At 44.5% G+C, this 23797-nt stretch overlaps 1 protein-coding gene across 4 annotated transcripts in view; it reads right to left on the bottom strand.

Annotated features, from left to right (window-relative positions):
• LOC137358611 (electroneutral sodium bicarbonate exchanger 1-like) overlaps positions 1 to 23797 on the bottom strand; it is a 238280-nt gene that overhangs the window by 97153 nt on the left and 117330 nt on the right. For all 4 annotated transcript variants that reach the window (XM_068024677.1, XM_068024674.1, XM_068024676.1 and 1 more), the window contains exons 3-4: positions 8636 to 8779; positions 107 to 242 (exon numbers count right to left, since the gene is read on the bottom strand). In XM_068024677.1, the coding sequence (XP_067880778.1) occupies positions 107 to 242; positions 8636 to 8779 (280 nt within the window). The remainder of the gene's footprint in view (positions 1 to 106; positions 243 to 8635; positions 8780 to 23797) is intronic.

The raw sequence follows: 23797 nt of genomic DNA, 5'->3' as shown, positions 1-23797 counted from the left end.
TGTTAAGCCTGTTGCTGACTGTTTCTGGAACTGAACTTCCTAAAACGTCACTGTGTCATCTCCAGCATTTCCTCAGGTTGATAAACATTATAGACATTTCACGCACCTGGCAGTCTCCTTCCACTCAGCATCTTCCCCGCCCCGCACGCAGATTTCATCAAGCTCAGTGAAAAGTTCATGTGGAACGTGCTCTTCATCATCTTCAGTTCCCAGAATGAACTGCACTCTCTGGGAAGGTGTGTCTAAAAAGCAGACGCACAGCAGGAGGTATTAGAGTTTAATATATTGATGGCATCAGACCTTACGTATGTATATTGTATTTTATACACACACAGACATTATACTCAGAGACACACACACACACACACCATGAAGATCCTATGGAGGGCTTTAAGGTTAGTATGAAAACTTTATCTATTCTACGTAATCAGCTGTGTATAAATGCATAATTAGTCCAACACCAAGCCTTAAAATTTCCTTTTGGCACAAAATTTATTCAAAATTCAAGTTGTTACATTTTATTTTTTTGTCTCCTGATATTCCTCTACTTCTCCCCACTTAGATGACTTAAATTGTGCAGCCTCCATCAGCAGGGACGCCACAAACATCCAGGCTGTGGATTCACCTTCAGCTGTCAGCAGTACCTACCTTGATTTCTCACCAAGAGATATTATTGTAGGCGAGTGACTGAAGCAGGAGTTCCTTCCTCCCTATTGGGAGGAAACTGCTGCTTCACTTGGCGCTCGATGGAGAATGGATAAAGCTCATCAAGAACCAGCGTATAGGGCAAACCTAAAATGTAAACCCATAATCATCCAGCTGGGAAGTGTTTCTACCATCTATGGTATCAGGCTATTATTACTTCTCCATTAGTTTCAAAAAGTACAGGGATTAACTTTAACCAAACCTGCCAGATGGGAAACTGACGTAATTAGATCAATTGTCTGTTTTACACCTGGCTCGATTTTACTTTCTATTGAAGTTAACTGAAGACACTATCACACGTTGTGTAAAATAGATGGCCCGTCTGATTGTATCAGTTTCCCACCGGGAAATGGGATCAGAGACCACAGCCTAGAAATTTGTTGGTGTAAAACAGGTGCACAAGGGTCCAATATGGCACACGCTCATTTAACGCCAGAAGTGCTTCACTCACCATAATGAATCGGGCTACTTGGTGGCATCCAGGAAACGTGCTGGAAGTATTTATAACATTAATTAAAATATTTAAATAAAGGCCCTACATTTTAGGACCCCTTTGTGAAATTGGATTGCCCAGCGCCTGATTCACCACATGATAAACTCACTAAGCAATCCACGGCACTAACAGGCAACAGGACCCTGCAGCAGCACTTTATAAAGGGCTCATCCACTACTGGTTTGTGCTTAGAGGCATTTTTTGGCCCATTTTCTCACTTCTATAACTGATTTCTGACATCTGCTAAGACGTTTTTGCTGCTGTTGGATTGCTTTTAGATGCCCTCAAAAGACTTTCATTGCTGTCATCAGTGGTCTGGTAGGTCTGCCTTTGGTGCTGGAAAATGAGGGGGGAGCAGCCAGGAAGACAGGAGATAGATAGCAAGAGCAGCAGGGAGAAGAGGAGAAGGAGGGCGCATAGCACAGAAGGTCATATGCACAGTGGGTCTTCAGGGACCATTTCTCCTACCTGAACCTCTTGGAATAAGCAATGTGTCAGGTACCTTTGCTTCACAAAAGGAAGCTGTCAATTAGCTATGTCACCTGCTGCAGCCACAACTTGAGCATCAAACCATGGCATGGACAGCACTACCTGTGGGTGTCAAGGTCACTGTTTCCTTTAACTTATATGCAACAGGCACCTTGGAGGCTGCAGCAGGTGGCAGTGACATTTCATAGTTTTCTGTTCAGTTTTATCAAGAAGGTCACCGAAGCGCTCTTTACCAGGAAGAACACCTACATCTCTTTCCCAATGGACGGAGCAAAGCAAGAAGAGAGCATGAGGCTTCGCTCATATAGCAGGCTACCACAGGGTGGAAGGTGCCATAGAGTACACCCATAGTGCCTTGTGTTCTCCCCATCACCATCCTGACATCTTTCTGAATAGAAAAGCACTCCACTTCCTCAATATCCAGCTGGGTTGCAAGCGCAGGCTGCTCATCATGCAGGTCAGTGGCCAGTTTCTCAGTAGCAGTCATGATTCCTTTATGCTACGCCAGTCCTCTGTGCCACCTTTATTCCAGCTAGGATATCAGGTCACAGGTGGCTTACAATGAGCAATATAGACTATCCCCTTAAGACTTGATTCAAAACTCCTGTCAGAAACTCAGGCACAGGTGGCTTACAATGAGAGCCACACTGCTATCAGAAACCTTAGAGCTGACAATCTGTGTGTTCAAACAATGCTTCAGCTGCCTGAATGGTTTGGGAGGAGCTTTTATGTATAATAGGCAACAGAAATAATTAAGAATCACCTTTATTCAGCCTCTTATTGTTCATCTTCTGTGCTTGTTACCTATCCTAGTGCTCCTACAAAGCACATCCTCAGTGGCTACAGCTAGGGGGGGGTCAAAGGTTGCGGAGCTTCCACTTAGGACACTTCAGATGGCTGTGGCGGGCCTTGAGCAGCTCTGGGCCTTGCGGGCTCGGCTGAAGCATCTTTGCCTGGGCTGGAGCAGTCTGGCCCAGCTGGCTGTGTGGCACTAAGGCACTGGTGGGTGGCTGGTTGGGGAACAGGCATGCGATAAGAGAGGACAGCAGGTGCCTCTCCCATGAATATAAGCCACTCTCCTGGAATTGCATCACAGAACTCCTACAGCTCTGCTCAAGGACAGAGGGCAAGAATGATGTGACACTGTGGAAGGCCCAGTCAACACGAGTGGCCAGAGCCAAGATGGCAGCCATCTGACCTTCCATTGCAGCAATGAGATATTCTATGGAGGCTGTCCAAGCTGTCAGGTGTGTGTCAAATACACATGGTGCCAGTCTTTGAGCTGGTGCTCGAGAGTCCGATCAAGTGACACTGCATCTTCAGGAATGTTGGATTCCTGTTCCTGAAGTTGCACAGTGGCGACCACACATTCAGCACCTGAAATGAAAGAGCTGGACAAGGGTTAGTTTTCAGAGTGAAGGGAGAGCAGAGAGAGAGAAGGGCTGCTGATAGTAGCTACCGGTTTGTCATGCAGAGTGTGTGGGGTAAGACAGAAGTAAGAAGGGAAAAAGAGTTAAACCCTGCAAGATGTCTCCTCTAGCATTGCCACTTGCCATGGCCATGACTCTCCTCCTGCCTGTGAAGGCCAGCATATTTTCTTTCATGAGGGAGGTGGTGTGCTGACAGACTCGGCCTCCTCCAGTCATAGCTTCCTGTCACAAGTTGTATTCAAGCTTCTCCTGCAGGAAAGGAGTGTGTTAGTGGCAACTTTGTGAGGTGTTTAGCAGATGTACTGGTCATGATTGAATAGTTCATGTGCAGTGTGTAAGATGTGAGGTATGGGGAATTGAGGGTTGTAATAATGGTGAGAATAGGAAGTGCAGAGTTTAAATAGGAGAAGGAGGAGATGGAGTGAAGTCTGGTGCAGTGATGGTAGGAAAGTGAAGGGAAACAGGGGAGCAGTGTTGAGTATAGAGACTGAGAGTGGTGCAGGTGTGAGGAGAGAGTAATTGAGGCGAGACAAGTACATACATACGTATGAACATACGAATTAGGAGCAGGAGTAGGCCACTCGGCCCCTCGAGCCTGCTCCGCCGTTCAGCAAGATCATGGCTCATCTGATTGTAACCTCAACTCCACATTCCTGCCTACCTCCAATAACCTTTCACCTCCTTATTGAACTTATTTCAGCATTGCAGCCATGTTCTGGGAGTTAAGCTCCTGGCATTAATCTCAGCACCAACCTCTTCCCATTGGCAAAAGATATTACCTGCAGGACGTTCTCACCCCAACCCACCTCCAACCCTGGGGTAAACGGAATCTCCCTCCTCCTGACCATGGTCTTGAATGCTGCATCAGAGAGCCAGAGTGCCCTCTCTGCACCTCTTGTAGCCATTTCTCTCTTTATAAGTATTCTCTGCTGTCTGCAGCCAGAATGCATCTCCCCTTCAAGAACTAATAGCTGCCTTTAAGTGGCCTTAGTGGTTCATGATGAGCTGCAAGCACCAAATTAACATGGTTCCTGTGACCACATGAAGAGGCGCATGGAGCACATGCATTTTCAGGTACGATCAAGTTTCTAGATCCTTAATTCTCTAGGTCAGGGCCAGAGAACAGGGCAAGTCCTCTCTCCCCTGGCTGGAAAATCGAGAACACGGGAGCACAGTTTTAGGATAAGGACTGATCATTTAAAAGTGAGATGAGAAATTTCTTCACTCAAAGGGTTGTGAATCTTTGGAATTCTCCCAATCTCCATCGTTGAATACATTTAAGGCTGAGATAGACAGATTTTTAGTCTCTTCGGGAATGAAATGATATGGGGAGTGGGTGAGAAAGTGGAGTTGAGGCAGATCAGCCACGATCGTAATGAATGGCAGAGCAGGCTCAATGGGCCATATGGTCTACTCCTGCTCCTATTTCTTAAGTTTTTATGTTCCCCTCAAATCATTACCATGGGACATAGTAGCAAACAATTTGTTTCATTCAGATTGATTGAGGTGTTGACAGCCAGAGATAATCAGCACTAATTCACCAAGCTCCATTAAAAAAGTTGGTTGTTTAACTGGCAGGAAGTGGAATTGAAGGACCAGGAATAGATTTAGGCTGAAATAATTTCAACTATGGAATATTCTGTTGTATATTATTCAGGACATGGGAAGAAGATTTGGAGGAAATGTTTCGTGTTTGCTTTTTTTGAAGGGGCGGGGAGTTTTTAACTGACTTAAATCACCTTTCTCAGGAATTTCTGGATTGGGGTGGAAAGCAGCCATGATAGTGTAGTTGTACACGGTAATTGAGGGAATGAACTTGATGAGTCAAATGGCCTTTTCTCGTTCTCTAGTTTTGTTTTTACACACAAAGCTATTTAACTTCCCAACTTTGGAAAGGCGTTCTTACTATTGCCCAAAATGACTGTTCGGGCCTATTCCAGATGTTCCATCTAACTCACAGCAGGAAGGTACCGTTCAGTTTTATGGATGGCTTCCATTCTGACTTTCCAGCCCAAAAACATCTACAGGCAAGACACATTTTACTTCATGACAGAATAAGCAGTGCTATTTACAGTGCGAAATGTACTTTCATTTATAAAATATCCTCTGCTGCTTTGTCAACAAGATGTGAGAAAATCTGGCTTAAATTGGTAGTTTTTTTTCTAAGCATTCATGATAATTTAGTAAGAAGCAGAAGGTCCCCAAAGATTATAACTGCATCTCTTTCGTTATCCTCTAAATACGCAATCTAGATTTTAAATTGTATTTTCCTCGAGTCAACTATTTCTATCAAGTAGTGTGCAGCACTTAAAAGGAAATCCTCAAAGGGCCCTCTGCTGCCTCTGTCTATTTGTAGTATGTCAACAGCCGACTTACATCAATGTCTCACCTTGTGCTTAATCTGTTATTGACCAGTTTGATTAATTTTGATACGTCAGATCTAAAGGCCAAAATTAGGCGTTTTAACAGTGTAGGCAAGTTTGTCAACATGTCACTAATACCATAACATTCACCAATTAAGGCCCAATTGAGGGGAACAAGTAGGTGACAGGTATTCACGGTTGCATCAACCCAAGTTTGGAAGGGATTTTTTTTTTTTAAACCAGGTTTACCACTATCCAGTGACCCCCTACAGATTTCAGGTGAGATGATGATTTGGGTCAGCTATAATGCCCCCCATAGATGAAAGACCTGCCAATGCCCACCATCTGGCCTCATAAGAAAAATGGTCACTTGGGAGAAATACTGAACAGCCTATCCTGGTATTGGTCAATGCTTTCAGGAGGTTGGAGGGTAGAAAATTTGTGGCAGATTAGGAAACGGTAATGGACCAGAAACGTTCAGAAAAACTAAGTACATGCGAGAGGCTTAAAAGGCAGCTGATGTTTCCAGATATGGTCGAAGAATGCAAGGATGTTTAAAAACCATCAATTCAGTTCTATTACCACAGAATTCAATAAAAACTACAACATAAACAGGCCATTTGGCCTAACAAATTTGTGTCCGTGTTTATCCTCCATGTGAGCATGAGTTCTAATCCCATGGTCTCATATTCCTTTATTCCCCTTTCCTCCAGCCACCTATCCAACCTTATCTTAGATGTTGACATGGGCTTTGCTTCAATCACTAAGTGCATTTCAAGGCCACACTTAGAATATTGCGTGCAATTCTGGTCGCCACACTACCAGAAGGACGTGGAGGCTTTGGAGAGGGTACAGAAGAGGTTTACCAGGATGTTGCCTGGTCTGGAGGGCATTAGCTATGAGGAGAGGTTGGAAAAACTTGGATTGTTTTCACTGGAACGACGGAGGTGGAGGGGCGACATGATAGAGGTTTACAAAGTTATGAGCGGCATGGACAGAGTGGATAGTCAGAAGCTTTTTCCCAGGGTGGAAGAGTCAGTTACTAGGGGACATAGGTTTAAGGTGCGAGGGGCAAAGTTTAGAGGGGATGTGCGAGGGCAAGTTCTTTACACAGAGGGTGGTGAGTGCCTGGAACTTGCTGCCGGGGGAGGTGGTGGAAGCAGATACGATAGCGACGTTTAAGAGACATCTTTACAAATACATGAATAGGATGGGAATAGAGGGATACGGACCCCGGAAGTGCAGAAGGTTTTAGTTTAGGCAGGCATCAAGATCGGCGCAGGCTTGGAGGGCCGAATGGCCTGTTCCTGTGCTGTACTGTTTTGTTCTTGTCTCACAACCCTGTTGCGAGCACAGAGGAAGCCAGCAGCGTTAAGACAGCAGCGAGCGACCCGTTCGGCCAGATGCTACAATCATTCATGCACCAAATTTGTGTGCTGCCACCTCAATCTGAATGGGCATGGGCACGTCATGAATTGCGACCGAAAATCAGGGTAACCCAATTTCTAGCCTTATATCTCCAACTACATAGGTAGTAAAGTGGAACAGTTTGTAACTGTAATTTTACAGTGTAATTCTTTTGGAAGTGGTGCTGCATGTGAAATATAGAACCAGTCCAAATTCATTTGTTTTCATTTAGTTGAGGCTTGCTCAGCACTTAGAGGTGACATCTAGGCCTATCCTGGCCTTTGTGAGCTTTTGGTAAGATGGCGGAAACTGCATATTTCAGTTAATGCAACTGAGTAAGATCTGCTCTGTCTCCATCAGCAGAGTACAGCTGTTGCACTGTGTTGTGTTACCTAGTGCTTTGCTCTAATGAATTCATCTTCTTTCATCACACTGCGTCCATGTGTTTGGGGCCCTGTCCATTCTGAGCAGGGTAGGACTCGAGGAGATCAGCAACCATAACTGGGATTTTACACTTCCCCCCCCCGCCACCGAGGCGGGATCGGGGGCGGGGGGTGGGGGGGCACGGGGAATTGCAGCAGGTGGCAGGGGAGGTGGCAGGATAGAGGGCCCGTCGCCTCCCCGTCACCCTGCAATCTTCTCGGGGCCGGGATAGGCCGATAATGGCATTCCGGCCCAGAGGTGAATTAATAGGCCACTTAGGGGCCAATTAAGGGCCTCTTCCCACCGCCACTGGGATCTTACCAGCGGCAGGGAGCGGGGCCTCTGCCACGTGGGGAGGACGCCTTGTAAAGCAAAGCAAAGCACCCTTCCTGTGGGCTTGGGGGGGGGGGGCGGGGGGGTCCCTCCTTCGTGGGCAATTTGTGGCTCACGGAGGACCCCCCCCCAATCGGGAACCAATCCACCCCCAGGATCCCCCTCCCCCTGGACCATAAGACCATACACCCACCCTCCCTCGCCAGGGCCTTCTGGACTGGCCCCGGCGACCCCACATCACCTACCTCTTCTCCAGGGTTCCAGCACTGGGCCTGGGTCCAAGACCTGTGTCGTACTGGCAGCGGCCACCGTTCCTCGTGGCGCTGCCGATACTGCTGGCCATGTGATTGGCCGGCAGCTCTTGGAGTGGGGGATCCCCATCCCTTTAAAGTCTTCAAAGGGACGGGGATCCCACCTCTTAAAACTTTGACAAAAAAAAGACCGGAGGATCGCTCCGGCAGGGCGGGTTGTGGGGGGGGCGGTGAAATTAAAGGGCAGAGGTGGGGTTTCCCACACCTTTTCGGCCCAGTGCCGGGAGACCCGCCTCCAGCACAAAATTCAGCCCTCCATTTGTCAAACAGGGATAGTCAATAATGCTGTGTTCCTGTGCATTTGCTATGGAAAACAACAGTCATCAGACAGCCTGCAGATTTAGCCATAGCTCACCCTGCATTTCACTTTTCTACTTAATGCAGAGACATTTCTAAGTAACAACTCAAAATGATTTAACTGTGATAAGTAGAAACAGATGAAAAAATGTTGGGTTATTTTGCTGTAACTTCTGAAACGACAATAAATCTTCAAATAAAATACTTCTTCCTCTTGTACAATGCACACCCCTCTTCCCACTTTGTGGTTCAAATTTTAGGAAAAATAATAGCACTTTAGTATTTGTGTACAATATTGATTCACGACTTTGGAATTTTGAGATAGGAAAGTGGGTATTCCACGCAGTATTTACAGTGAAAAGAAAAAGCTGGAAAGTATCTCACCATAAGTGAGATTGTCCTTTCCTTCTTCTTGGACAGTATCTTTCACTCTATCTCGCTTCTTGTGCTTTGATCCATGGGTCCTGTGGTGTCGGTGGCTCTGTCTACCTAGAGGCATACGCACACCAACATACAAGGTCCTATGTCCTATAAACACAAGGGGAAAAATATATACATTATACATAGAGCACTCTCAATTCTAAGTACAATTGGAGCTTTTCAATGATCACAATGCAAATTAGGCTACAGTTAAACTGTATTGACTGGCAAACACATCCTCGCTGTACTGCAACTACAATTCTCCTCCCAAATCCCTTCATCTCACTATATCTTCCTTCACTTCCTTAAAACCTTCCTCTTTGACAGTGCCTTTGACTACCTCCCCTAACATATTTCCTACTCCTGCTCAGGTCTGACCATTGCCATCCATTATTATGTACCAACAAGTGGCCATCAACTTGGGCTGATAAGTGGCAAGTTACATTCAAGCCACACAAGTGCCAGGCAATGACAATCACTACAAAGAGGGAATCTAACCATCTGCCCTCGACATTCAACAGCATTACCATCGCTGAATCCCCCACTACCAACATCCTAAGGGCTACCATTGACCAGAAACTGAACTAGAGCAGGTCAGAGGATGGGAATTCTGCAGCGAGAAACCTACCTCCTGCCTCCCCAAAGCCTGTCTACCATCTACAAGGCACAAGTCAGGAGTGTGATGGAATACTCTCCACTTGCCTGATGAGTGCATTTCCAGCAACACTCAGGAAGCTCAACACCATCCAGGACAAAGCAGCCCACTTGATTGGCACACCCATGCACATTCACTCCCTCCACCACTGACGCACAATGGCAGCAGTGTGCACCATCTACAAGATGCACTGCAGCAACTCACCACGCCTCCTTCGACAGCACCTTCCAAACCTGCGACCTCTTCCACATAGAAGCACAAGGGCAGCAGACATGTGGGAACACCACCATCTGCAAGTTCCTCTCCAAGCCACACACCGTCCGGACATGGAACTATATCGCTGTTGCTTCACTGTCACTGGGTCAAAATCCTCAAACTCCCTCTCTTAACAGCACTGTGGGTGTACTCGCATCAGATGGACTACAGTGGTTCAAGAAGGCAGCTCACCAACACCTTCTCAATGGCAATTAGGGATGGGCAAAAAATTCTGGCCTTGCCAGCAATGCCCACATCCCATAAAATGAATAATGACTAACGAGGGCAGTTACTATCCACACTCTAGTTTCCACTATCCACAGTATGTTTTAGGTGAATCACTATTATGAAAAACCAACATGGAAACCTCCTACAGTCCTGAACCATCATAATGACCCAGTTGATCTCAGCAACAAAATGGAAAGTCTAGGGCCCGATCAACAATCAGCTGATAGAGAAGCAATGCCCAAACATGTGAAAGGAGAAAATAGACGTCACATGCTGCGTGAATAATGCTGAAATAACTAAGGATAAAGCTAAAAGCAATTTAGACGTTTTAGTAGTCTCAACGTTCAACAAGTCCAACCAATGCAGAGCAGCAATCAAATCCAATATGATGTTGAACTACATAGCCAAAACAATAGAATACTAGTAAGAGGAAGTAATGATTAAACTTTATAGTGCTCTGGTTAGACCACATTCGAGAGTGCATCCAATTCTGGTCACCAAGAAATAGGAGAAACATTCAAACATTGGGAGACAGCCCAGAGAAGAGCCACAAGGCTTATCCCCAGTATTAGGCGTTTGAGTTATAAGGAAACATTGGAGAAACTTGAGCTTTACAGACTAGAAAAGAGGTGACTGCGAGGTCATTTTAGAAGTGTATAAGACTGTTAAGGATACAGAAAATGTTAACAGGTAATTATTATTTTATATTCAACCATGGGAGTAGAACCGGGGACAAGGGTTCAAACTGGTAAAAGATGATTTTAGGACTGATATCAGGAATTTCTTCTTCACTCAAAGAGTGGTCAAGATGTGGAATAAACTTCCAGATAGTGTTGGAGGCAAAAAACCTTGGAATCATTTAAGAAACAATTAGATGTTTCAATGGGGGAAGGGAGGTTTAGATCCCTATGGATTGGTGAATAAAATGGGCCAAACTGTCTTCCTTATCCATAATTATCTTGTGAGCAAGTTTATCCAGTAAAGGTGGGAGTCTGCCAAATTTCTTGTTACATTTGATAAATTAACAGTTAACTGCATCCTGCCAGTGGATTAAGATACTAATTAAATTGAAGGAAACTATTTAGCATGACATCAACACACTTTCATCTATGCATGGCGCTGAGGGACACTTGCTCATTAACGCAGCATAAAGGTAAATATTTTCTATAGATTTTATGCATGACTCTGATAGAAAGTGCAGCAGCAATCTTCTCTTACTTGGGAACAAACACAGGAAGATAATTAATAGATATTCCCATTCAGCTTAATTTGTCTACTCAACATACAAACCCTGTGATTTGTTCCACAGTCAAAAGATTCACTGCTATTTTTATGAGGTTGATGGGCTCTGAAGACTCTTAAAACATTACATAAGGCAGGACTTTCTATCAAGCCTGTCACAGTGCTAAACACAGACTGCAAAACATATAATTAAGACTCCGCTATAACGAGTCCACACTTTGCTGCTTTTGTTTTCACACTCTTAAAGAAGTCTCCACAATGGAGTAAAATTTGTATAATTGTGTGAAGTGACACTGAACTATTGGGAATAAACTGAGTCTATCATGGAACAGCTTTATATAGAAATACAGAATCTGTACTGGAGAAATGATAGAGCTTGTGGATGTTCTGATGCACTAGGCACTGGAATGTTAAGATGTGGATTTACACATTCCCTATCTTCTACACACTAATAAACTAGTTATATGACTGGTTTTGTATCAATGTGCTTCTGAAACTATAATGTCATGTAATTTTACAGTAAACAAGGAGACCACTTGCTAAAGCAATCCAAACTAATCCCACTGCCCCTCTCTCCCCCCATAGACCTGCATCTTCCTCTGCTTCAAACATCTATCCAATTTTCCCTTAAAAAGTACAATGGTCTCTATGCCTTAACTACTTCTGCAGAAAAGCATTCTATTCTCAAACAACCCTGCATGTAAAGAAATTTCTCCTAACCTTTCTCCTCACTTTGACAATTTCAGATTGATGACGCTCCGTCCCTGACTCCGCAGCCCGAAGAAATAATTTTTCCCTATTCAAAATCCTTAATTTTAAAAACCTCTATTAAATCTTTTCTTCACCTTCTCTGTTCCAATGGAAATAGTTCCAGAATCTCAAGTCTCTCCTCATACCAATAGTTTCCCATCCCTGGCATCATCCTGGTGAATTTATGCCGTACTCTCTTGATGGCTTTAATGTCCTTTCTATAACAGGGCGCCCAAAGCTAGATGCAGTACTCTCTAACTGTAGCCTAAATTATGTTTGCACAAATTTATCCTTTTTTTTTCCACTCTTGTATGACCTTACTTATAAAACCTAAAATGCTCTTAACGTTTTTATGGCTTTGTTTACTTGCACTCACATTTTCAAGGGATTATGTATTTGAACTCCTAGGTCTCTCTGTTCATCCACACTCTTCAGTGTCTATCTATTTTTTCTCTTCCTTTTTTTCTCTTGTATTACCTCATGATTATTCATATTAAATCTATCACCTGTCTGGCCATTCCACCAACCTGTTTATGTTCTCCTGAAGTATTTTACCATCCTACCCCTTCCCCCCTGCTGTTTGCCAAACCTATTTTGTATTAGCAGGAGATTGAGATACTCCATGTGCAAGTTCAAATCACATTTACAGACAGAACAAAAGTGGATGCAGCTCAGACCACTTCCAATCCTTCTCAAAGCTGAGCAACACCTATTTACTCCAATATAATAAAAGCAAAATACTGCGAATGCTGGAAATCTGAAATAAAAACAAGAAACGCTGGAAATACCCAGCAGGTCTGGCAGCATCTGTAGAATCTATTTACTCCATCTCTGTTTCTTCTATCCATCAACCAACATTCTATCCATACTGCTACATTTCCTCTCAACCATATGCCTAAATTTAACAAACCTCCTGTGAGTCCCTGTAGAAACCACATGTACTATACTCCCATTAAGCATCCAATCTGTCAGTGGCATTAACAGAGCTGACAGTACAGCTCATTCAGCAGTCAAACACCGACCCACTAAAGTCACAGACCATCTTCAGTTTCACACTGCTTGAGCTTCACAGAAATTGTCCATTGTCGAGACAAGTCTGAAAATTTTCCAGGCAGAGCAAAGTTAAGTTTTTAACATTGATCAAGACATGAAGACTGTGCTATCCTGAGATCTAACTGGTGGTGTGAATCTTCCCAGGCAGAGCTCAAGAAAACCAGTGTTGAGCTCAGCTATCTCTTGGTTCAAGTAACATGGGAGCTGGAAACGCAACTCTGGTCTGGCAGCCCAACACAGAGAGGACCCCACATCTATACAAGGCTGAGATCGAGATCTGTGCCTGTAAACTGTGGGGTGGTTTAAAACAAAGTAATCCTAGGCCATTCTCATACAGCTCATTTAATGACGAGATGCATGGCAAGAGGAGACCAAAAAAAGGGGCAAATGGAGAAAAATAAGTATAAAGTGTCACAAATAACTGTACCGGAATACTAGATAAAGAATTTAAAGTAGAAGCATTAAAGATATTCACACAGATTCAAGAAAAGTACACTAACCATTTTGATTATTTAAATTAGAGTTAGTGATAGGGTCTTGTGTATATCCCAGCCTATGTAAATCTCCAAGATGACATTATAGACTACACTTTAGCAAGAACGTGAAACAGAAAAGCGGCGCAGTGGTTAGCACCGCAGCCTCACAGCTCCAGCAACCCGGGTTCAATTCCAGGTACTGCCTGTGTGGAGTTTGCAAGTTCTCTCTGTGTCTGCGTGGGTTTCCTCCGGGTGCTCCGGTTTCCTCCCATATGCCAAAGACTTGCAGGTTGATAGGTAAATTGGCCATTAGCAATTGCCCCTAGTATAGGTAGGTGGTAGGGAAATATAGGGACAGGTGGGGATGTGGTAGGAATATGGAATTAGTGTAGGATTAGTATAAATGGGTGGTTGATGGTCGGCACAGACACAGTGGGCCAAAGGGCCTGTTTCAGTGCTGTATCACTAAACTAAAAGCAATGTAAAAGGAGTTACTAATACAATGAAAGGACTGACTTTATGACTGGGGCTTAATAAATCTTTACATCTGTGCCACTTCAATCAGCTTTCTCAACCACCCACCCTTCATCTTGCATGTGGTGCTCAATCTTTGACAAATGTATTAATCTGGCTTTTTAAGCGCTTGGTTACTACTGTGCTGCTTCAAACATCTTGGCCATGAATAATCTTTAATCTTTTGAAACAGATGGTGCTTTGTTTAATCTGATAAGCAACATAACACATGATTTCAAAATAAGAGAAATTTTTTAAAGCTATAATTAATACTGGAGCCCAGTTTGTCCATATCTGCATACTGGTACATTCTATCTAGTATCAGTGTTGCACAGTTAGGTCTTCTGGTGGAATGGTTGTGTCGTCTTTAGAAAGTGATCAGAAAAATAGCCAGTTGCCCTAAACTCACCAACATGACCACAGCACACATACTGAAGTACCAACACAAAAACAAAAACAAAATACTGCGGATATTGGAAATCCGAAATAAAAACAGAAAGTGCTAGAAATACTCAGCAGGTCAGGCAGCACCTGTGGAGAGAGAAACAAAGTTAATGTTTCAGGTCGATGGAAGTATCAGTTGGTTCTGAAAACCCAAACAGCTTAGGAGGCAGATTGAAGCAGCTATTAAGCAATATAGTACTTACTGTGTGGGTCCTATAGTGCCCAAGGCTATAGACCCAGCATGTATCTCTTCCACTCCATCCTATTGTCGATTAGCTGCTGAACCACTTTCGTGGCAGTTAGCTTATAAGAGGTCCATCTCTACAGTGATTTGGCAGGTTAAATTTTGTGTTCTGCACTTCTTTTTCCCCATTCAGCTGCTATTTCAGTGCTCAGTATTCTGGAGTCCTGAATTCTGAGCAAATAACTATACAACTGAGTGACTTGTTTTGTAAATTGACTGACTGACAGTTGCTCTGTTCTTTCTCTGCTCTACTTTTTCCAACTTGCAGATATCTGATGTTGGAAGTGATAACTTTCTTGACTGCAGATTTGGTCATTGGCCAGGTTTCAGTGCCATACTGTAGGGTGAAGACGACATTGCTATCATCTTACCTTTGTTTTTAATACTACTCTCTCCAGATGTTACCTACTATTGAAAGCACAAACTGGTTTGCCAACTTTAACTGATAACTCCAAGTACCTTTCCTGGGACTTGTCCCTACTCGTTTCTTCCTTTTTACATTGGCTCTGTTACGAGACCTTGGTTGCTACTGTGCTTCAGACATCTTGGCCATGAACAACTCAAAGATAGTTATAATCTTTTTAAACAGATGTTGCTTTGTCTAATCTGTAACAACCAATTTCCATACCCGATCTCTGCTTTCTAAGGTGCATCAAGTGCAGACTGCATCCACAGTGGGTAACAGAATTAATCTACCTAAAAATGTCAACCTGATGGTCTTCTGAAAGGTGTTGGTAGTCACCCGGTGAACAGAATGCATTGTTTGGATGCTACATTGTTGCATTCGTGCTACAAATTTGATTGTAATATTTTGCTTGCAGTCTTGTACATTTAACATTGCTGAATATTTCTAGCATTTTCTGTTTTTATTAGATTTAAGATACCTACACCTGGAAGGTCAACGGGTGTCCTCTCTATTTTCTTGCGTAATTTCAGCAGAAGATCAGAGAGATAGTGTAATTGACTTAAAATGGCTGTTTGTCATTTCTGCAGGGTTTCCATCGATCTTACGGCAAGGTTACAGCCGAGCGACAGAAACCCATGGAATTTCTCTTCCCTTATCTTCATCCCTCAACCAGATTTCAAGTAATTTTATAAGCCCCACGTTCTGTGCTGTCTTATGTCTCTTTGAGACAGTACAATTGTTCACCTGCAATGCTTGTTCCTTCATAGCATGCTGCATGAGTCAGAGTTCTCCTAATCTGTACCAAATAAGTAATAGGACAACTGATTTGTTTTTATTTTGTTTATTTTTAATTCAAAAACCCCATTTTAAAAATCAAATTAATTTGCTAATTTTTAGCTTGGAACTAGAGGCTTGCTACCCAACCGAACCCGACGGGACCCGACAATGTGTCGGGTTCAGGTCGGGTTGGGCCCATCTTCCGGGGCTGGCCACACACGTTAAGTGCTCTGCTGGTAAGTATTGAAATTTTTACAAAAAAAAAAAAACTTATCTGAGCTGGGAGTCCAGGACAAAACGGAGTCTGCGCAGTGAGCGGGTGACGTCACTATGACGTCATCACGCATGCGCTGCAGCTTCTTGCAGGTTCGATATCAGGAAGGTAAGTAAACGGATGGTCGGGTCGGGTCGAGTAGTGGCGGGTTCGGGTCGGGTTAGGCTTAGGGCAAAATCGGAGGGACTCGGGCCGGGTTGGGCTTTCTACTGAGTGATCACTGAATACTGAGCAAAGACTCATTTAATCTCTCTGGGGTGGAAAATGATCTATGTAAATTAATCCATCAGCCTGCAGGAAACCTTTTCTTATCCCAGTTACTGAGTGCACTTACATTTACCAGATGTTAGCAATTAACACTATTAATAAACATACATTCCATTATGTTAAATCTTACCTGATTCAGTATAGTAGAAATATGCCGATCTGCTAACTATTTATTCATGCTCATCTGTTGCGATGAGGCGTAAGCTGTTCCTCAGCAGAGGCACAACTACTTCCCCCAGTGAGTAGCTGAGCCATACAGAGCAATCCCTGGTCTGTGCTGAGTTAGCTGACTTTAACTGGGTTGGGGAGCAACAGTTGCCCTCAGCAATCTGGGTTTGGGAGAGGGAAGTCAGCTGAGGGTTCCAAATGCTAACAACTATCCAACTACCCGCCGCCCCCACCAACCCAACAACTTGAAGCTTGCGCATGTGGATAGTGGGGTAACGACAGGATCAGGTTCAGCAATGATGTCTGCTGTGGTCAAATAGCATGATGACACACACTGCAAAAGCTCATGTATGAACAATGGCCATGAATAAGGAAAGAGAAAAACAAAGAGGAAGGAGCGGAGGAGGAAGAGAAAGGGGCAGAGGAGGAAAAATTTCCTGCCAAAAAATGGGGCCACAATCTGGAAAGTGTGCACTATTGTAAGACACAAGAAGAAGTCAAAACTGTCGGCCTGCTACTTCCTCTTTCTGATTTCTCATTTGATCACTGAGAACTAACAACAATCATGCAGCAATTTCCACTACAGCCTATCTAGACCCATCTGTGGAAAAAGCTAAATCATGCCAAGAGGTCAAAAACTAGACAAAGTCAGTTTAGTCCATTTATGGTCAAATCTTCTTCTTTGGCCTCCTTATCTCGAGAGACAATGGGTAAGCACCTGGAGGTGGTCAGTGGTTTGTGAAGCAGCGCCTGGAGTGGCTATAAAGGCCAATTCTAGAGTGACAGACTCTTCCACAGGTGCTGCAGATAAAATTGGTTGTCGGGGCTGTTACACAGTTGGCTCTCTCCTTGCGCTTCTGTCTTTTTTCTGCCAACTGCTAAGTCTCTTTGACTCGCCACGCTTTAGCTCCGCCTTTATGGTTGCCCGCCAGCTATGGCGATCGCTGGCAACTGACTCCCACGACTTGTGATCAATGTCACAGGACTTCATGTCGCGTTTGCAGACGTCTTTAAAGCGGAGACATGGACGGCCGGTGGGTCTGATACCAGTGACGAGCTCGCTGTACAATGTGTCCTTGGGGATCCTGCCATCTTCCATGCGGCTCACATGGCCAAGCCATCTCAAGTGTCGCTGGCTCAGTAGGGTGTATATGCTGGGGATGTTGGCTGCCTTGAGGACTTCTGTGTTGGAGATACGGTCCTGCCACCTGATGCCAAGGATTCTCCGGAGGCAGCGAAGATGGAATGAATTGAGATGTCGCTCTTGGCTGACATACGTTGTCCAGGCCTCGCTGCCATAGAACAAGGTACTGAGGACACAGGCTTGATACACTCGGACTTTTGTGTTCTGTATCAGTGCGCCATTTTCCCACTCTCTTGGCCAGTCTGGACATAGCAGTGGAAGCCTTTCCCATGAGCTTGTTGAATTCTGCATCGAGAGACAGGTTACTGGTGATAGTTGAGCCTAGGTAAGTGAACTCTTGAACCATTTCCAGAGCGTGGTCGCCGATATTTATGAATGGGGCATTTCTGACGTCCTATCCCATGATGTTCATTTTCTTGAGGCTGATGGTTAGGCCAAATTCGGTGCAGACAGCCACAATCCTGTCGATGAGACTCTGCAGGCACTCTTCAGTGTGAGATGTTAATGCAGCATCGTCAGCAAAGAGGAGTTCCCTGATGAGGACTTTCCGTACTTTGGTCTTCGCTCTTAGACGGGCAAGGTTGAACAACCTGATCTTGTGTGGAGGAAAATTCCTTCTTCTGAAGACTTGAACGCATGTAAGAGCAGCAGGGAGAAGAAGATCCCAAACAGTGTAGGTGTGAGAACACAGCCCTGTTTCATGCCACTCAGGATAGGAAAGGGGTCTGATGAGGCGCCGCTATGCTGAATTGTGCCTTTCATACTGACATGGAATGAGGTGATGATATTTCGTAGCTTTGGTGGACATCCGATCTTTGCTAGTCGTCTGAAGAGACCACGTCTGCTGACGAGGTCAAAGGCTTTGGTTCTACCGTTATTCTACTGTTTGGTTATACTGTTCCAACAGGTGTTCAGTAAATACTATACCTGTTATTTTATGTTCTGACAGAAATAATGTTATAATGGTACCATCTTCAAATCGGTTTTGACTGTTCTATTGATCCCTTTGTGGAGAACGGACTGTTTCTAAAAAGGAACAATCTGATTTGTTCAATATTTTTACATTGGCAAAAATTAAATGTTGACTGGAGCCTCAAGATGTCCCAAAGCGCTTTGCATAATTTCACATTAAGAAAATAAAAGTATTATAATTCAGCAACATTTATAGAACTCTTTCAAAAGGAATGGTTGTATTGAATGAATGGTCATATTGGTGTTACTGCACCTCTTCTAATATGTTGGAAAGGCCATTCATTGTAGAAGGCTCCTTTAAAAAGGAAGTGAAAAAAATGGTAGGCAAACTATATTTTCCTCCTCCCCTGATAACTTCACCTTGCAAGTTGCACAATGACGTATTTTGATAGGTTGCAGGTCATGTGTTCACAGACAAATGAGAAAAGTTTCAACTGGTACATAATTTAAAATGAAGACTTGCTTTTAGAAATGTTGTGTCTTTGAAATGTTCTGGACAACACCTTAGTATCTTGCAATGATCCTTCAACACCTTCACAAAAACATTCCATCACATTTGTTCTTTTATAAAGTTCAAAAGCAAACACAAATCAGCAGCCATTATCAAAGGGACAAGTCTGAAGCTAGCCTACAGGCACAAGGTCCCCAGAGAAAGGTTTGATTCTCATTCACAATGACAGCTCAAGAACTGGAGTACAATGCCTTCACTGCATCTAAGTACACTAGTTTTCTGAAAAGATGCAAGTCAGAGAGCTGATCAAAAGCAAAAAGGGAATTCCCAGTTTCTACAATAGGAAACTTGCAATGTATGTTGTGCAATCCTTATTTGGGCACCTTGGGATGTTAAAGGTGATATATAATGCAAGTTGTTGTTGTATTACTATTCTGTGACATCTCTAAATGGAGTTTCAATAGGATTTCCCTTCATTATAAAGCTACCTGTCCAACATGCAGCTGCACACATTCACCACTAGATACAGATTCATAGGGCTGGATTTTACGTTAGGCGGATGGGAATTCGCCACCGACGGAAAAGTCGAGCCCGGGGATCCGTCCTGTATTTTGTGAGTCCCTGGGCTTTAATTGTCCCAAGGCGGGACTTCCACCCGCTTGAGGGAGGAGGTCCCATCTTAGTAAGCTGCTGGCCAATCAGTGGGCCAGCAGCTCTTAGTCCCAGCAGCGCCACCGGGAGTGGTGGCCACTGCTGGGACTGCAGCCCTGCCAACTAGATGGATCCAGGAGTGAAGGTAAGTTGGGCATGCCTCACCAGGCAGATTGGTCCTTCCCTGGTGAGGCTGGAGTGGTCGTTTGGGGGGAGGGGGGCATGTTGGGTCCTGGGGGTGGGTTGGGAGGCAGGGGCAGCCCTCAATCTATGCCCAACTGCCATGGCCCCCCCCCACTCCGGGGGCGTGGAAAGGCTGGCAGCTATCGCTGGGCGGCCTTTCACATCCCCAGCACACCCACTTGTCACAGGTAAAATACCCATGGAGGCGGGCACGGGCCCTTAAGTGGCCAAGAAGTAGCCAATTAAGGACCTTGATTGGCCTCAGGCGGGCGGGCTGTTCCCCGCCCCACTCCCCCTGCCCGACCACCTTAAAGTCAACCGGAGGTGGGAGCGGGGCAGGTAGGACTCCCGGAGCCTCCCGCTCAATTTTACTCCGCCCCCATGCCACCAACCGATCCTCTGGGGCGGCGTAAAATTCAGCCCTTAAGCTCCAGCTCCCCAAACCTATACCTACAGCACCACTAATGCACTCTGAGGGAAATTTGCCTTGTCCTGACTTTCTGTGGGCAACGCGATAGGAGATCCATGAGTAGTATCAGATACAAAGGTGACCATTCCAGAGATGTAAAATAATCATGGGAGCTAGATGTTGTCAAATTGTAGAAATAAAGCTTAAGCTGTTTATAGTTGGAGGTTATAATACATTTCTTTGTAATTTCTGGAATACACGACACACAGACACACACAGAAACACATTTACTTTTAATCATTGGTGGAGAATGTCCTGAAGAAGTTGACCGATGATTGAAAACTGACAGTAGAGGAAGTGAGATAACAGCAGAGCGAGCTCCATAGTGTGGGAGTTGATTGATTGTCACTGTACTGCAAGGTCTTCACTAAAGTGCTCATAATACCACACAGATCAAAGCAAAATAAACCATCCCACATTGCTTATTATGCATATCTGGTCTATGGTGGGACACTGTTTATTCAAAGCCTTTGTTACACAGAATAGTTACAACACAGATGGAGGCCGTTTGGCCTATCGTGTCTGTGCTGCCTCTCTGCGAGAGCAACTCAGCTAGTCCCGCTCCCCTGCCTTTTCTCCGTAGCCCTGCAAATCTTTTCTCAAGATAATTATCCAATTCTCTTTTTGAATTTTTGATTGAATCTGCCTCCACCACTCTCAGGCAGTGCATTCCAGATCCTAACCACCTGCTGCATTAACAAGTTTTTCCTCATGTCGCCTCGTTTTTTTTTTTTGCCAATCACCTTAAATCAGTGTCCTCTGGTTCTGGATCCTTCCACCAATGGGAACAGTTTTTCCCTATCTACCTGGTCCAGAACCCTCATGCTTTTGAACAACTCTATCAAATCTCCTCTCAAAGTTCTATTCTCGAAGGAGAACAGCCCCAGCTTCTCTAATCTACCCTCATAACTGAAGTCCCTCATCCCTGGAACCATTCTTGTAAATATTTTCTGCACGCTCTCCAATGCCTTCACATCCTTCCTAAAGTGTGGTGCCCAGAATTCAATACAATACTCCAGTTGAGGCCAAACCAATGTTTTATAAAGGTTCACCATAACTTCCTTGCTTTTGAACTCTATCCCTCTATTTGTAAAGGCCAGGATCCCATATGCCTTATTAACTGCTTTCTCAACCTGCCCTGCCACGATTTTTGCACAAAGGCCCCCAGGTCCCTTTGCTCCTGCACCCCCTTTAGAATATTATCCTTTATTTTATATTGCCTTTCCTCATTCTTCCTCCCGAAATGTATTACTTCACACGTTCCTGCATTAAATTTCACCTGCCGCTTATCCGCCCATTCCACCAGCCTGTCTGTGTCCTCTATCACCATCCTCCTCACAGTTCACAGTTTTGTATCATCTGTAAAATTTTGAAATTGTGCCCTGCACACCCAAGTCCAGGTCATTAACACAGATCAAGAAAAGCAGTGGTCCTAATACTGAACCCTGGGGAACCTCACTACATGTGTCCTCCAGTCTGAAAAACTACTGTTCACACTGCTACTCTCAGTTTCCTGTCACTCAGCTAACTTCGTATCCATGCTGTCACTGTCCTTTTTATTCCATGGGCTTCAACTTTGCTGACAAGTCTGTTACGTCTTCTCCTCTTCTTCTTAGCATTTTCTCGTGGACGAAGATTTTGGGAAGGTTGTAGTCATCGGTTACAGGCCCACTGGTGGCTAGTCAGGCCTATCCGTGACCAACAGATTCTCCCACAGAGGGTACAAGTGAAGGTATAGTCGCTGCTGGGGGCAATTGGATCTATCCTTCTCCTCCTTTTCTCTTTCATGCTGGTTCTTCGCTTAGTCTCAAAGGTGTCTGTAGTCCTCCTTATGTAGCATCTCCAGGCATCACGATCTATGGCCTGTGTTTCCTACTGGTGATGGTTGATGCGGCACACAGAGAGGGACTTCTTCAGGGAGTCCTTGAAACGTTTGCATGGGGCCCCTCTGTTCCTTTACCCATGGTCAGCTCTCCATACAACACAACCTTGGGCAGGCGACTGTCGTCCATCCGGGCAACGTGACCCGCCCAACGCAGTTGGCTTTTCAGGAAGATGGCCTCAATGCTGGTGATGTTAGCTGTTTCCAGGACTTCAATCTTTGAGATGTGGTCCTGCCAGTGGATCTCGAGGATGCTGTGGAGGCAGCATTGATGGAAGCACTCTAGAAGGCGTACATGACAGCAGTATAGGACCCATGACTCGGCGCCATACAAAAGGGTGGTGAGGACTACGGCTTTGTAATCTGAGTTTGGTCTGTGCTCTGAGGCTGTGGTTGCTCCACACACATTTGTAGAGTCAGCCGAATGTACTGCTTGCTTTTGAGAGCCTGTTGTCCACTTCCTTGTCTATGGTGGCATCAAACGAGATGATGCTCCCCAAATAAGTAAATTGCTTGACGGCATTCAGCTCGGTTCCCTCTATGACCATGCTTGGTGGTCTAAATTCTTCTTGGGGTGCAGGCTGATGCAGGACTTCAGTTTTCTTTAAACTGATTTTGGGTCAAGAGTTGTGCCGCCTCAGAAAAATGTGATGTCATACGTTGTAGGTCTGACTGACTGTGGGCCAGGAGAGGACAGTCATCGGCGAAAAGAAGTTTACAGATGAGTTTTTCTTGTGTCGTTGTGTGAGCCTGAAGACACCCAAGGTTGAAAAGGCCTCCCTCAGTCTGGAAGTGTACGTAAACTCCCTCCTTCAGGTTGTCTGCTGCAGCATCATGCTGAAAATTATGGTGAATTGGGTCGGGGCCAGCACACATCCCTGCTTTACGCCACTGGAGATATGGAAGGGACTTGAGAGGTCGCTGTTATGTAGCACTTTATCAAACACCTATTGGAAGTCCATGGACACCACATCAACGCATTACCTTCATTAACCCTCTGTTACCTCTAAAACTCAAATAAAATTAGTTAAACACGATTTGCCCTCAACAATTCCGCACTAGCTTTCCTTAATTAATCCAAATTTGTCCAAGTGACTGTTAATTTTGTCCCGGATTATCGTTTCTAAAGCTTACCCACCACCGAGGTTAAACTGACTGGCATGTAGTTGCTGGGCTAATCCTTACAACCTTTTTTAAACAACAGTGTAACATATGCAATTCTCCAGTCCTCTGACACCACCCCTGTATCTAAGGAGGACTGGAAGATTATAGCCAGTGTTATGAACACTGGACTTGGTAGCATGATTATGTTTTACACTTCTAAAAATCACAGTTTTTAAGATGGAGTCTGAGAAGTCAGGTGACCTCACGTCCACTCTACTCAAGGACAAGACAGAAATCTTGGTTACCAGGACAACAGAGAACAGAGATCAAAGACTTTTTTTTGAAAAACAGACTGCAGGGATATAACTCCTGAAAAAGAATGGGTTTCACCCGCCCAAACTTTCGGATCATAAACAAGGAGTCAGTTGTTGTAATAAAGGTCTTAAAACATGAAATCTTGTCATATAATTCTTTAAATTGGTCTGGGGGTTCATATCTCATATTAACATTAATGGTCT

This window comes from Heterodontus francisci, chromosome X, assembly GCF_036365525.1.
Source record: "Heterodontus francisci isolate sHetFra1 chromosome X, sHetFra1.hap1, whole genome shotgun sequence".
Lineage (NCBI taxonomy): Eukaryota > Metazoa > Chordata > Chondrichthyes > Heterodontiformes > Heterodontidae > Heterodontus > Heterodontus francisci.
Note: the sequence above shows the minus strand (reverse complement) of the source record. Positions and strands in the feature narration are given on the sequence as shown.